This window comes from Syngnathus acus, chromosome 22 (assembly GCF_901709675.1).
Source record: "Syngnathus acus chromosome 22, fSynAcu1.2, whole genome shotgun sequence".
Lineage (NCBI taxonomy): Eukaryota > Metazoa > Chordata > Actinopteri > Syngnathiformes > Syngnathidae > Syngnathus > Syngnathus acus.
The window spans coordinates 7862872-7876426 of NC_051106.1; the positions used below are offsets into that span (position 1 = coordinate 7862872).

General features: G+C 45.4%; 4 protein-coding genes across 8 annotated transcripts; 2 read left to right on the forward strand and 2 right to left on the reverse strand.

The window, feature by feature from the left end:
* Window positions 1–65: 65 nt before the first annotated feature.
* Window positions 66–4385, reverse strand: golga5 (golgin A5). Its single transcript, XM_037241214.1, has 14 exons — window positions 4089–4385; window positions 2920–3537; window positions 2645–2851; window positions 2345–2564; window positions 2150–2273; window positions 1874–2077; window positions 1627–1797; window positions 1398–1526; window positions 1216–1314; window positions 834–1056; window positions 656–755; window positions 514–577; window positions 352–432; window positions 66–277 (listed from the first exon to the last, which is right to left on the reverse strand). The coding sequence occupies exons 2-13, from the start codon at window positions 3527–3529 to the stop codon at window positions 352–354; spliced, it is 2232 nt and encodes a 743-aa protein (XP_037097109.1). The 5' UTR covers window positions 3530–3537; window positions 4089–4385; the 3' UTR covers window positions 66–277.
* A 270-nt stretch (window positions 4386–4655) lies between these two features.
* rtf1 (RTF1 homolog, Paf1/RNA polymerase II complex component) lies at window positions 4656–9862 on the reverse strand. The gene is made up of 18 exons (XM_037241224.1): window positions 9683–9862; window positions 8596–8706; window positions 8367–8517; window positions 8074–8272; window positions 7844–7961; window positions 7595–7706; window positions 7353–7497; window positions 7095–7272; window positions 6936–7018; window positions 6736–6823; window positions 6549–6656; window positions 6392–6469; window positions 6206–6327; window positions 6070–6127; window positions 5918–5995; window positions 5722–5823; window positions 5543–5657; window positions 4656–5460 (listed from the first exon to the last, which is right to left on the reverse strand). Exons 1-18 carry the CDS (start codon window positions 9764–9766, stop codon window positions 5354–5356), a joined length of 2037 nt encoding a protein of 678 aa, XP_037097119.1. The 5' UTR covers window positions 9767–9862; the 3' UTR covers window positions 4656–5353.
* A 248-nt stretch (window positions 9863–10110) lies between these two features.
* On the forward strand, window positions 10111–11870 carry ndufaf1 (NADH:ubiquinone oxidoreductase complex assembly factor 1). 5 transcript variants are annotated; one of them, XM_037241374.1, is made up of 6 exons: window positions 10111–10338; window positions 10521–11039; window positions 11127–11312; window positions 11389–11463; window positions 11548–11700; window positions 11739–11869. In XM_037241374.1, exons 2-5 carry the CDS (start codon window positions 10548–10550, stop codon window positions 11686–11688), a joined length of 894 nt encoding a protein of 297 aa, XP_037097269.1. In that variant the 5' UTR covers window positions 10111–10338; window positions 10521–10547; the 3' UTR covers window positions 11689–11700; window positions 11739–11869. The 5 variants fall into 5 exon arrangements, with proteins under 5 accessions (XP_037097269.1, XP_037097270.1, XP_037097268.1 ...); XM_037241375.1 differs by having other exon boundaries at window positions 11548–11697; window positions 11745–11869; XM_037241373.1 differs by having other exon boundaries at window positions 11548–11869.
* Window positions 11871–12124: 254 nt separating this feature from the next.
* nenf (neudesin neurotrophic factor) lies at window positions 12125–13371 on the forward strand. The gene is made up of 4 exons (XM_037241425.1): window positions 12125–12312; window positions 12383–12443; window positions 12836–12939; window positions 13093–13371. The coding sequence occupies exons 1-4, from the start codon at window positions 12169–12171 to the stop codon at window positions 13267–13269; spliced, it is 486 nt and encodes a 161-aa protein (XP_037097320.1). The 5' UTR covers window positions 12125–12168; the 3' UTR covers window positions 13270–13371.
* The last annotated feature ends 184 nt before the right edge of the window (window positions 13372–13555 follow it).

A 13555-nucleotide genomic window follows, 5' to 3' on the forward strand; every position in this document is an offset into this window, starting at 1 on the left:
TTCATTTGTGAATTTATCCATTTTCGATACCGATGTATAATATAAATAAAAAAGGTAACACAAGATTCTGTAATATTTAGGTCATTTATTAAAATAATCTTTTTACATTGTTAAATACAATCTGTCAGAAGTCTGACAGCAGTCTGAAAGCCCTGACACAAGACAGCTTTTATCCATTACCATTCATGAGACCGCAAAATTTTAATACCTCTCAGTAATTCTCTTCAAACGTAATGCCGTTGTCAGTAGGGAAGTCGGAGAATAAATCTGCAAGTGTCTGTATGTGCAAAAAAAAAAAAAAAAGTCAGATCTCAGAGCCCTATATAGTTCAGCTGCCGAGGACATTTTCACCTAGCTTCCGTCGGGATGGCTGTTGTGCATTTCCGGAGAGTATGTCAGAAGAACAATCATCACCCACAGGTGCAGCACCGCCTGCAAACATCAGTCCAAATGTTAGCACGTGGAAACTATGCCAAGTTCCTCACACCCTAAGAGAAAGGCTTAAATACTCGCCATATACAAAATGACAAAAACCCTGGCCATGGGGTAGCGCCTCAAGAAGATCCCCAGTCTGATGCTGGAATGAGACAAACGGAAACTATACCCAAGTGGCTTGTGGGTAATGTGGTCCAGTGTTTAGGACTTGCGCTTTTACCTGAAACGGTCAATGGTGCTGGCTGCTTTTTGGACTTTCCCATATACACCAGGACTTTCTTCATTGCTGAAAAGTACCGGAATATTCCTTTGCCTGGCTCCTGAAGATTAAAAAAAGAAAAAAGGTTGAAGGTAAAACAATGTTAATGGTCGGCAAAACGAGGAGCGCAACAGATTACCCGGCCCTTCGACACCGCTCATGTTGATAGCGGCCCCCCCGGTGGCCGGACCGCCCTGCGTGTTTTTTAGCTGCTGCTCCAGGCGCTCGAGCTGGAAGACAAGCGAGCTTTTCTCCGTGCCCAGAGCCTCCAGCATGGTCTGCTTCTGGATCAGTGTTTCAGTCAACTGGTGGAGGCGGTTCTCCAGTTCCGTTTGGCTGCTGCTCAGCGTCTTGTTGGTCAACTGGAAGGAAAAAAAAAATGAAGCATGCACAAGTCCGTGCAATTAAAAATGGGTTACATCCAATGTTTGGCTATTCCTCTTTTTTTATTATTTGTTTTCTTTTACTATTCAAAAAAGAAAAAAAACATTGCACCGTGACTGACATGTGGTCAGACCGACCTGATTCCTGAGTTTCTGGATTTCATCTTCTCTGTCCTTGACTCGGCTCTGCAGGGTACTTTTGGCACGTTTCTGCTCCTCCTCCACATATTGTAGCTCCTGCGAACAACGAGAAGAGTTTGACAAAAAAAAACAAAGGCGCCATTTTGAGACAACATTGTGTCCTCAACCTCTTTTCCCACCTGCTTGTGCCGCTCCACCTCAGCTTCCAGCTCCTGTTTGACGCGGTTCAGCGCCGCCTGCGCCTCCTCAAACTGCGCCGCCTGCTGTCGCCACGTTTCCGCCTCGGCGAGGGACTGACTCTCCAGATCCTGCGGATCGAAACCACACATCAAGTTCCCCGCAAGAGGAGTGAATCACACCTGACTAGATTTGGGTGATGGAACATTTTAACTCCCTTTTTCCTTTCACCTGTAATTCAGTCCGGAGTGAGTGCACTTGGCCTTGCAGGTTCTGGATCTCCTCCTTCTGCATTTCCTTGTCGTGGCGGAGCTCTTCTATTTCCAGTGTGGAAGCGCCGCTGCCGTCCAGCGAGTCTAAACCGGAGCCCTCTTTCAGGCTGCTGATCAGCTTCTCTTTGGACTTGACATGAAACACACATCCTTACTCAACAACTGGGACCTGTATTTTTCTTTTGCCAGGTGGTGTTGAGGCTTACTTGTAGGATGCGCGAGGCCTTCTGCTTGTAGTCCTGCAGCTCGTGCTTAGCGGCCTCGGCGGCGCTCTTGGCGCTCCTCAGCTGCTGCTGGAGGTTGTCCACGCTGAGCTTCTCATCCACGGCGCGCTTCTCCGCCGCGGTCAATGCCTCAGCCAGGCTCTGCCGCTCCGACTCCAACCGTGACTGACGGGCGGTGTGTTCGCGCTAAACAAACAAATCGGGAATATTTCATTGACAAAGGTTCTTCGATCAAATAAATGGACGGAAAAGCGTCACCTGCATTTGTCGAAAATGGTCTTGTTCCCTCCTGACGGCCTGCTCGGCCTCTCGCAGCCTTTCGTGCATGCTCTCCAGAGCCTGTGAGTGCATGCTGCTGCCTTCCGTGTGGTCCTCCAAGATCCTACACATCACGACGGCATCCTAGACACTTCGCTTGTCGACATGCACCTGAGCAAAAAGGAAAGCTCGTACCTTGTCTTTTCTTTCTGAGCTTCCTCCAGCGCCACGCTGCGGCTACTCAGCAGCTGGTCGGCCTCTTCCAGTCGGACCTTAAGCACGGCCAGCTGTCCGTCTTTGGCGCCCAGTGCCTCGTTCAGGTCATCCACCTGCGAGCGCAGGCCCCGCAGCGCGCGGTCGCTCTGAGATTGCTCGGCGTTACGTTTGTCGGTGCGCAGCCGGGCGTTGTTCAGTTCTGCGTAAATGACGACAGGGGTCAGAAATCGGACTCACCTTTCAATTCATACGCATTCATCCAATAAAAATGAGTCTCACCTTCCTGCATGGCTTTTGATCGCTGGATGACCGACGCCATCTCCTGGTTAAGTGAGGCCACCTCACTACGCAGGAGTTGGTTCTCCAGACGCAGGCTGGACAGAACCTGGCCCTGCGGCTCCTCCGGCGGACCGCATGACTCCAGTCGGCCGGACTCCTGAGGGGCAGGCGAGCCCGAGTTGCCAGTCTCAGCTGAGTCTGGACTGGCTGAGATGACAAAAAAATCATGTCAAATTGTTCACTCTTATTTGATTCCTACAAAATGTGTGCCCGACCTTGGCTTTGCTCTATTGTCGAGCTCTCCCCTGACTGGCTCTCCTCTGACGCTTTCATGCTGTGAGCGGAGGGTGAGCCAAGGCTGGACGCCCGGGACACGTCATGCTGCAATAAGTCGGTAGCAGGAGGTGTCGGAGTCGAGCTGTTGGCCTCTGCGACCATCGCTTTAACGCCGGCATCTTTCTTAGAATCGTGCCGGGTACTAACTGTTGGCTCGGAGCTGTTCAAAAAGTCAAAGAGCATATCATCATCCACGTCAGGCGCACTCTTTTTGCGCTTCACGAAGCCAGAGGATGAAGACGAGGCAGAGTGGGGGGCCTTGGACGTTTTCCCCGATGCTTGCTTGTGGACCGAAATGATTGGAGCAGACGCAGCCTTCTTAATGTTGTCCGCCGCTGACGAGATGAAGCTTGACGCGTATTGAGAAACAGCGCTGGTCTCCGATTGGACAGCGCTGTATTCAGGATGGACGGCCGCGCCACCTTCATCGTAGTACGAGGCAAGGGACGATGTTTTGCTTTGACTTTTGTTCAAGGCGCTGGCAGCCCCCTGGTCAACTTGATTCAGGAAGGTTTCTGCTTTGCCGGCGAACTCGGCAAACCAGGACATTTTAATTGCTGATGGAAAAAACAAAGTAAATGCCACAATGAGAAGGACAGATTTTTCATTGAAATTATTACAAAAACATATCTTATATTTACACCATAGTATGATGACAAAACATTCTCTGGGCATTGAAATGATCGCAACTGCATTGTTCTGGTTGTCTTAAGACATTTAGCATCCGCATCCAAGGATGCTTTTTGCAAAAATGCTAGGTAGCACAGCATTATCCTACTGTTTTTGCTGGGTAAACGCGACTATTCTCCGAGATGGAACCACACCCCAAAGTACGTAATCTTTTGGAATGACAAAATGACATTAATTAGGATGCCTTGCAGAGAAACCACTCTGTCAATAAGAGTTGTTGGGGGGAAACTACCTAGCAAAGCCAAAATAGACAGTTTCAGACTCTGACAATAGTGTAGTTACTTCAATTTTTATCAATTCTGTTTTGTTTTTAATCCCACAATGGGGTAATTATAATAATAAACCAAAAATTTTACTTAATACCGAGTTTGTCTAACGCTAAGAGATTGAGCTGCCGAGCTCAAGCTACGTTGCTTACCTTTTATAACGAGCCCCAATGTCCAAAAAAGTCTCCTGCTACCTTGTTATCTGCGAGATTGAATTGTTGAACAAGCTATCGTTATGTCGTTTGGGTAAAAATGAGCAAATGACATCGTATGATAACAACAAAAATCGAAAAAATAACAAATCACCCATACGTGGACCAGGAAGCAAACTCCAAGGACCCCACAACAAACAAGGGTAGCTACACAATTGCCTGATCATAATAAGAGAGCGATCTTTCAACAAGCTTTACAAAGGAATATCGTTCGAATAGAATCGTAAAGTCTGATGCAATAGACAAAAATCATCGGACGGGAAGAAAAAATAATAAGCAAAGATCTCCTCTCACAGTTGACATGGAACTGGGTAACAGAAAGGACCCCAAACGTGTGGCCAAAACAATGCCTGATTCTATTTAAACTAGTCCAAACACATAGAAGTCATCAAACGTGCATATTTGTGGTAACAGTAAAGAATAAAGAATGTTTATTATGTGGTTCATATAAAATATCCTGGTAGAGCATAGCAACATTGAACACGGTAGGAAAAAAAATGAGCAAAATTATGAAACAGTGCCTCTTTTATTTTTTCCTCCTCAACTCACTCCAAAATGCATATTTACATGGCATGCCACAACAATACAGGAACCAACTATTGACAATCAATAACAAATAGAATCTGCTCTGGGAGTTAAGGACAAGGGTGTTTTTGTCTTTTGTTTTCTTAATCCTTTTACATAACCTAACATGATATACAAGAGGAATGAAGCAACATTCATAAAAAAAAAAAAACCCCAAACAAACAAAAAAACACATTTTCTTTTCAACTTCTGGCCAATTTCACAGAATTTACAAAGTGACATAATGGCAGAATGTCCCCGAAAGTACCCGCTCCATTAAAATTTGGGGAGATACTTGACAAACATGGACGGGGCATTGTGAGAGGGGTGTTTGTTTTTTTTTTTTGTTTTTTTTTTTAACTGCTGGTCAAGACTTAAGTGTCCAGTAACGTCAAACAACAAAGTGGTAATTAGTGTATTCCAGCGCCATTGAGTTCTCCTGGAAAAAACGGGGGGAAAAAAACCCTCAGAGGATAAACCGTTTAAAAAATAAACAAAGGACAGAATAACGTGTCTGGATCAGTTTCTTCTGATAAAAAGTCTTTTGTCGCACACACACACACACACTCACTCGCACAGCCCCGATGAACTCACACACACACGCTCTTTCACAGCCTGTTCCTCATGCAGTGCAGTGATCTTCAGATGAGCCCCCTCCTCTTCTTGTAGTCCTCTAGGTTGAGCGATCGGCGGGGGGCACCGTCTTTTACAGGGAGCGCGTTGGAACTCACCGACAGAGAATTTGCTTCTGGAGTAAGGCACGAAGCCAGTCAATGTGAGTATTGTACATTAGCATAGCACAAAACGTTTTTTTTTTTACCCCCACTTACCTGCATTAGGGACTTGAAGGTCAATCTTTACATCAAAATCATGAACTTTGAATAAATCTTCGGAGAGGTCTGTGGTTGGCTTGGTTACGTCTTTGTCCTTTGGGTCCGTTGACCCCTGTGGTGAACGAAGCGTGTTATAAATGTGACCAAAAAAAAAAAAAAAAGACTAGGTGTCAGACCTGTTTGTTCTTATCAAGAGGAGAAGGGTCCGGCGTGGATCCGGAGCCATACTTCTGGTTCAGGTGAGCCAGAATGGCAGCGTGCACCGACGGGTCTCTGGCCTATGGGAACCACACAAGTGTGACGAGTCCATCCAAATGTAAATATGGAATTGGATATTCCAGTCGCAGTGTTGCATCAGCAAAGAAGCCTTACGTTGGACACCATGGTGGGTTTGCACTGTCTCCGAGTGAACGGGTCCATTTGCTGGTTTCTGGCATTTTGTCCCTCAGCCTGTAAGAACACGCTTGAAATGATGCCGCTCTGTTGCTGGAACGCGTTTTCTCCTACACGACGAGGTCACCTACCACCAGAGCTTTTTCCGATTCCACAATGTTCCAGCTTCTGTTCCTCTGATTAATGTAGCTGCAGCATCAAATACACAACGGTGTCAAATATGCAGAGAAAGCGGCAAGATGAACAAACGTGGGAAAGTCTTCAGACCTGATGGCGGAGATGTTCTTGGTTCTCTGCCTGTCCAGCGCCTCTGCTCGCTCCTCCAGTTCATTCAACTCATCCTGGATGACCTTCACTTTGTCACCGTCACCGCTTTCCTCCGCCATAGCCTTCGGGGGGAAAAAATAAAAAATATCAGAGTCATTTGAGTCACATGTCATGTGACTTTTTTACCTTATCTTTAAGCAACTGAGTTTTCTTCATGGCGTAGTTAGGTGGCGCTTTTCGGAATCTGTCCTTCTCTTTGACGATCTGCAGCAAAAGAGCGATGATGGTTTTAGTCGACTTGAAATCGATCGAGGTAATGGGGGGGGGTAAAAAATGGACTGACATCTTCGATGTCTTTGTCGTTGAACTTGTAATTCATGGCTTCTTTGATGGTCTGCTCCTTTTTGGTGATCTCGTCCAGTGTGGGCACTTGCATGCCGGCCATAATCATCTGCATACAAAGCGGATGGAGCGAGAATGAAGCGGCAGTGGCGGCGGCGGGGGGATCGATTACACGGGCGTCCGCTCACCGCCTCTTTCCATTTCATGAACTCGTTCTCTGTAAACTCCTGATTGGACACAAACTCCAGGCGGAAGACGCGCATGTCGCCGCCGTGCCTGAGGAACACAATGGCAGGATGACATTTTTTAAAAATACAGGTTTAATAATTAAAATATAATTTTGCATTAGTGATTCAAAACGTTCTCGTCAAGCAAGATGACAAAATACCGTAATTGCAATCCTTTGTTTGTCCGCGTCGTGCCCAGTTGGTAAACCTTTGCCGTCTCCACCACGTCCGTAATTTCAGCGACCTTGTATGAAAAGTACATTACAATTCTGCCACAATTGCGTGACAAGAACTGATTTTTTTTTTTTTTTTTTTTTTACCCTGTAGACTGGTTTACTGCTGCTGTTCCCGATGCCGATCCTGACGAAGCAGCCGGTGACGGTTTTGGCAAAGAAGGGCATGTGGCACCAACGCTCCAGCTTGTGTCGTGACAGGCGGATCCGGTTGAGCTCATCGGGCAGAGACACGGGTTGCGATTTGGGCGGCGTTTCTTCTTTTCTGTCGAATAAAGTCAGGTCGTGCTGACTCGACACGCAAAGGGGAATTTGCTCGGCAGGGTGGTCCGGAGTTCAACTCACTCGTCGTCGTCGTCGAAGGAGGAAGAGCGTGAACTCCTGTCGCTCTTGACGGATGACTTGTCGTCATCTTCCTCTTCTTCCTCCTCTTCGTCGTCCGAGTACACCTCGCTGGTCTTCAGGGGCTCGCGTTTAGCCAAGAGTTCTGCTGCTCAGTGAAACATAAGGAGCATTAGTGTCTCACAAACAGACAAAATAAATAACACAAAAAAAAAAAAATCTGCAGACAGAGAGTTGCCACGGACCTGTTTTGTTTTTCTTCTTCTCTCGCTCGGCTTTCAGCTCTTCCATGGCCTGAGACTTTTTGTCGAGTTTCTCGTCGCGCTTGGATCGCCGTTCCTTGTTATGTGACATCACCTACAGACGTCAAGCAGACGGAACATGAGCGCTTCAACACTTGGTGCTTATCATCCATAACGCCGCTTAACACGTTAGGGTCAAATTCGAGTTCAGGATCGGCCATAAATGGAAAAGCACTTTGGTTGGGTCCTCACCACTTGTGTGTCTTGAACCTGAGATAGCTTGCGTTTTTCCTGCTCTTCTTCGTGCTTCTTCTTCTTCTCCTCTTTCTCCTTCTTCTTTGCCGTCTTCAGCTTCTTCTTGATTTCAAACCTTTTCGAAACACGTCAAGTTAGCATGATGTCACGTATGCACTATTTATTTATTTTTAAAAACCCGTGCAGTGATATAAAATCAACTTGAAATCCAAGACATGGCATCTCACCGTCTCTTGAGCACCTCTCTCTTCTCGATCCTGTTGAAGAGCTCCTGCTCGCGCTCCTTCTCCGTCATCTGCTCCAACCGCGCTCTGTCCTCAGCGTCGCCCATCAGGTCGTCGTCGTAGCCGTCCCGAAAGACGTCGTCCTCTGACGAGTCCGAGTCGGAGCTGGAGGAGCTGTTGCTGTCCGAGTCGGACACCTCGCCTGAGAGAGACGTGGATCATCGTCAAATCCATTCGATCGTATTTGAGTCAATGAGTAGTAAAAAAAAAAAAAATACGTTTTAAATCTTACATACCCTCCTCTGGCGCAGAGCTTTCGCCTGAGCTGTCTCCATTTGAGCTTCCCGACGCTGTCGTCTTATGAAGCTTCTTCTTGCTGGCATTCTTTTTCTCATGACCTTTGCCTTGTTTTACCTTCTTTTTGCCTTTGGTGCCCCCAACGGTCCACTAGACCAAAGCAATAGAATAACCCTTTCACGTCCAGAGCTTTCCATTGTCACGGCAAACAAACGTGGGCTGCCCTACCTCGTCATCGCTGTCTGACGTCTCGGAATCAGTAGAGGCTGTTGGTTTGCTCATCGGTTCCTCCTGCTCGCCGGAATCCACCCGTTTCCTCTTTGCTAATGACAGCAGCTCCTGAGGGGGAGAATAGTGAGGATGGGTAAGGAGTAAAATATAATTATAACCAAGGGCAGGGCGATATGCTAAAGAATTGTGCTTTTTCACCCACTGGTACATTTGAATATATATAGATGCAAAGAAGTGCTCTATAAATATGGTTTATTTGAGCTTTGCTACATACACAACATTGTGGTACAGCTGCACGTTATTTTCTACATGCTCTATAAATAAAGAATGAAATTGAATGGCCTGACTTGCCCGAACCAAAATAATTTGGGATTCTCTTAGGACTTGGAAGTTTACGACTTACTTGAGACTTGTGTGACTTGATCCCATCTCCCATCAGGGATATCGAATACATGTTTAAATTGCTCTCCATCGTTGATGTTTATCCTGACAGGCTAACTAATTTAAAAAAAAAAACGGAGCTATTGCTGCAAACGGTGCGCTGATAGATTACGACTCGATCAACTCGCTCACTCTTGTTTGACAACAACGCACCAAAATAGCACGTCGGTGACGTCACCGGAGCGATAAGGTTTGCTATTTAAGACGAAGCGCCGCCATCAGCAGCACCAGTCGTAGTAGCAGAAAACATCACGGCGGACATGTCATAGTCAAGCCAGTTCGCTCATAATATTTAGACAGGCTGGATAAACATGCAATTAAACTAAATACCACACTGAAAATATTAACATTATTAGCAGTCCGGTGCAGCCGCTTAAAATTTCACCTTAGCGTTAGCATCACGGAGCTAGCACTGTTCTTCTGTTGACATGGACAGCCTATTTGTTATAATGTGGACAAAGTGAGGGAAACTTGTCCAAAAAACAACTGAGTTGACTTTGTGGCGCCACAGTGGACGAATTTTCACAAGATAAGCCTACTTTCGGTCCTCCCCTCTTCCCAGAGCGAGGCCAAAATGAGCTAACTACTTAGCATACATTGTTTTGCCGTAACCAAAGTGTTGACAACTTGCAAGGCGCGTCACCTGATCTAAGTTGTCGTCGCTGGCGCTGTCTTCAGAGTCCGAGTCGATAACGACGCGACCTTTCCGCTTCTTGACGTTCACCATGGTTACGCCGTGCAATGTGGGCCAAGCTAAGCTGCTAAAACCACCACTACCGCGGTGGATTCGTCTTATGTTAGTTTCGAGGGGGGGCAATAAGCAGGCGCCATCGGGCATGCGCGCCAATATGACGTCACAGTTGTCGCGAGAATGGAGTTTTGCACGTGTTTTGCGTGACCGAATTCCGGACATAAATCTTTCCCCCGTGCATGTCGTCCACATAAGTATTTATCGATGCAGCCCAACATAAGAAAAATAACTATAATTTTTGAAAGTGTATTAGGTCGTTAATTTGATGAATTTATGTCCTGAATAAGCCATATACATGAACGCTGGAACTCTTGCTTTTGATGAATGCATCCTTCCGGACACAAGTAGGTGGTGCACACAAGTTGTCATTCTATCGAAGTCACCGAACCTCTTCATAGTCCCCTTTGAATTTCACAAGCTTTATTTATTAATTTGAAATTCTCCGGTTACATAATTTGAGGTATGGCTCATGGACGTACAAAAAGGATTTGAAAGAATCAAAAGACAACCTGACGTGCGTAATCCTGTGTTATACAAGCTTCAGAATGGTCAGTGCAATATAATGTCAAATCGATAGTCATTATGTTTATATATGACGGAATTTTTATTGGATCAATTTGTTCATTTTTCAGTGCACAATTTTACATTTGACAAACTTTAGAAAATATTTGCATGCTATGTACATATATGTATGCTATTGCATCCTCAACATATTTGTTTCTCTTCCTAGCGGTGAACTGTCCACATCGCAAACACAATGTCAATCATCCTTGGACCTCCTTCGATGAGGCTCCTGAGATCCCTTCAGCACCATCAGTACCTTTTCTGTCCCGTGCTCAGCCGAAGCGTAACCCAGGGCGAGTACAGACGGCCTGGCAAGCCTAGAGACAACAAGCCTCCATGGCAGAAGATCAACTTCAGCTTCTCAAAAGGCTTGGACGGCATCCGCAAGCACTTGACGCTGCTGAAAAGGGAATTCTTTGAACGCTTTGTTGGCCCTGAGGGGAAACCCATTTTGGAACACATGCTGGAGCAGAACCGGGTAGTTTGGGAGTTCCGGGGGTCTGAGAGTCTGAAACAGTGGACGGTGTCGTCGGATCGTGAGATAGGAGGCCAGAGTGAGGTCTACTTGAAGCTTGGGAGAAACAATACCACTTGTTTTCTATATGGGACGCTGAGATCGACGCCCCCTAGGGACGGAGAGACACGCTACAGCGGCTACTGCAGCATGCGCTCCAAGCAGCCACTGGTTCGCGCCTTTGTTTTTCCAACTTTGTGCAAAACTAGAAAGTGTATTTATTAGTATTCTGCACTTACATCTGCAACCTCCCCTAAGGCGGCGTTTGACCGAAAGAAGCACCACGACTGGAGCAGCTTCAACACTCTGCATCTGCGTGTGCGCGGCGATGGCCGGCCTTGGATGATCAACATCGCCGCAGAGACCTACTTCTCTCACCAGAAAGACGACATTTATAACTACTTCCTGTACACCCGAGGAGGCCCCTACTGGCAGGAAGTTAAGGTAGGTGATGGCTGGAAATATAAGCAATAGCTCAGATGTCATTCATAGTATTCAAAAAATGTATCTTTCTTTGCAGATTCCCTTTTCCAAGTTCTTCCTCACACATCGTGGAAGAATTCAGGATGATCAGCATCCTCTCTGGCTGGACAAGGTATTGTTTAAATCCATCATAATAATCACAATCATTACCAATATGAACATACAATGTAGTAAAAACATTTCTCCTGTTGTACAGATTAACACTATTGGATTTACCCTGGGAGACAAAGCGGACGGTCCCTTCCAGCTGGAGATCGACTACATTGGCGTCAGCAAAGACTATGCGCACACGGAAGAGTTTGCCTACGAGCTGTATAAGAGGAATCCGAATGTTTGACACCACGTGTCGATTGTTATTCAGTTACGTTTTCAGGATGGTGACCTGGCATTTCCTGTGTTCGGCAGTAGAAACATGCAACTGTGAAAATGCTTTAATATATTAATTGTTTTCAACTGAAATCCAGATCTCATGGATTGTATTTGTCCATTTGATCTTTCAACAGTAATAAAATAATTTCTTGAATGATATGAAGTACCCTATGTGCGTTGAATACTTTTGAAAATTGATTGAATACTATTTTAAAATAGTACTGTTAATGTCTATCGTGTTAATACGCCTATTTACAATAATTACACTTCTATATGAAAAGCTAAGATAAGTAAAATATCGAAGATTACGATATTAACCACTTCGTAAAGAAGCACTCACATTTCCTACATTTTCCTGAACCTTGAACGCGCCATTGACCATATATAGAAGCAATCAGGAAGTGAAGTGCTTCCGGATCCGGCCAAAGGAACCAAACAAACAATAGCCATGGCAACAGCAACAAACTCCGTTTTTGTGATGCTTGTGGCGCTATTACATTTGTCATTAGCAGACAAGTTAAAGTACAAGGGCTCTACCAAACCCGTCAGGTTATTCACCGAGGAGGAGCTTCGGCGGTACGATGGCAACCGCGTACGTACAACTTAATTGACCAAAGGAATAAGAAAATCTACAGCCACTCAAATGTATGTCACTGTCACAGGAGGGCGAGCCCATCTACATGGCAATAAAAGGGGTGGTGTTCGATGTCACTAAAGGAAAAGGTGCGGAAAAGTCCACACTGGGAGTACTCAGTTTATATATCACGTCACGGTCCAATAAAACACACATTTTGTCATATTTTTCGTTGTTTTAAAAGGTTAGTTTGCAAAAAGAAAAACGATACTATATATACTAAATACTATACGTATTAAAAAAAAAAATAGAAGTCATTTTTTTCAAACGTTTTTGTCTCTTTTTCTGAATATTTCTTTTTATGGTATGTTCCAAAAAAAATTGAAAGATTTTACTCCTGATACTACTTTGGAAGCTGGAAAATCTGCAAAGCATAAATAATTGTTTCAATTTTAGGTTTAGTTATTGATATTGTGTTTTCATTCATTCGTCTAATAAAAGGCAGAAACATGCATTCAAGTTGAATTTTCTCTTGTTTCAGAGTTTTACGGCAAAAACGCTCCATACAATGCTCTGGTGGGTAAGGACTCCACTCGAGCCGTGGCCAAAATGTCACTCGAGGCACAAGACCTGACATTGGATATTGTGAGTTGCACAACTTCACCCATTGTTGCCCCATTGTCCAGTTTTCTCACCTCTTTATTCAATATTTAGCACTGAATGACTCAGACAACAGCACTTAGGAGCCAGACTCGGTTTGCACCCCACCCTTGGACTAAATCTCTTTTTCTCCATCAGTCGGGCCTGACGACAGAGCAGCTTCAATCCTTGGAGAACATCTTCGAGGGCACGTTCAAAGCCAAGTACCCCATCGTGGGCTACACCGCCGCACGGATCCTCAACCAAGACGGGACTCCCAACGAGGACTTCAAGCCTGAGGACCAGCCGCACTTTCACATCAAAGATGAATTTTGACCTCATCTTTCTACTTGACTTTGCCATTGTTAGGTTGATGCTCTTATGATGTTGATTGAATAAACAAGTCTTTAAATTGTCATTCATTTTTTTCCTAGTAATGTTTGAATTTACATTTCACAGACTCAGCAGATTTACTGACAAGAGACAATTCTCGATAAGCGTCCGTCATTGTGAAGCTTCAGCACATATAATCAGCTCGTCAGGTTTACGTACCGCAGCTCTGATCGAAGGTCACCGTCCGGGCTACGTTTTGGGCGGACGTCTCCTACTTGTTTGCGCGATA

What these genes read in the sequence shown, in the direction of transcription:
- nenf (XM_037241425.1), top strand. Translation starts at nt 12,169, where the DNA reads ATGGCAACAGCAACAAACTCCGTTTTTGTGATGCTTGTGGCGCTATTA. An exon ending in CGATGTCACTAAAGGAAAAG is followed by an intron (nt 12,444 to 12,835) that starts GTGCGGAAAAGT and finishes CTCTTGTTTCAG; the next exon opens with AGTTTTACGGCAAAAACGCT. An exon ending in AAGACCTGACATTGGATATT is followed by an intron (nt 12,940 to 13,092) that starts GTGAGTTGCACA and finishes TTTCTCCATCAG; the next exon opens with TCGGGCCTGACGACAGAGCA.
- golga5 (XM_037241214.1), bottom strand. Translation starts at nt 3,529, where the DNA reads ATGTCCTGGTTTGCCGAGTTCGCCGGCAAAGCAGAAACCTTCCTGAAT. An exon ending in AGGCCTCGCGCATCCTACAA is followed by an intron (nt 1,798 to 1,873) that starts GTAAGCCTCAAC and finishes TTTCATGTCAAG; the next exon opens with TCCAAAGAGAAGCTGATCAG. An exon ending in CACTCCGGACTGAATTACAG is followed by an intron (nt 1,527 to 1,626) that starts GTGAAAGGAAAA and finishes TTCGATCCGCAG; the next exon opens with GATCTGGAGAGTCAGTCCCT.
- rtf1 (XM_037241224.1), bottom strand. Translation starts at nt 9,766, where the DNA reads ATGGTGAACGTCAAGAAGCGGAAAGGTCGCGTCGTTATCGACTCGGAC. An exon ending in GAAGAAGAAAAACAAAACAG is followed by an intron (nt 7,498 to 7,594) that starts GTCCGTGGCAAC and finishes TTCACTGAGCAG; the next exon opens with CAGAACTCTTGGCTAAACGC. An exon ending in AACCCACCATGGTGTCCAAC is followed by an intron (nt 5,824 to 5,917) that starts GTAAGGCTTCTT and finishes TGGTTCCCATAG; the next exon opens with GCCAGAGACCCGTCGGTGCA.
- ndufaf1 (XM_037241373.1), top strand. Translation starts at nt 10,548, where the DNA reads ATGTCAATCATCCTTGGACCTCCTTCGATGAGGCTCCTGAGATCCCTT. An exon ending in CCTACTGGCAGGAAGTTAAG is followed by an intron (nt 11,313 to 11,388) that starts GTAGGTGATGGC and finishes CTTTCTTTGCAG; the next exon opens with ATTCCCTTTTCCAAGTTCTT. An exon ending in ATCCTCTCTGGCTGGACAAG is followed by an intron (nt 11,464 to 11,547) that starts GTATTGTTTAAA and finishes CCTGTTGTACAG; the next exon opens with ATTAACACTATTGGATTTAC.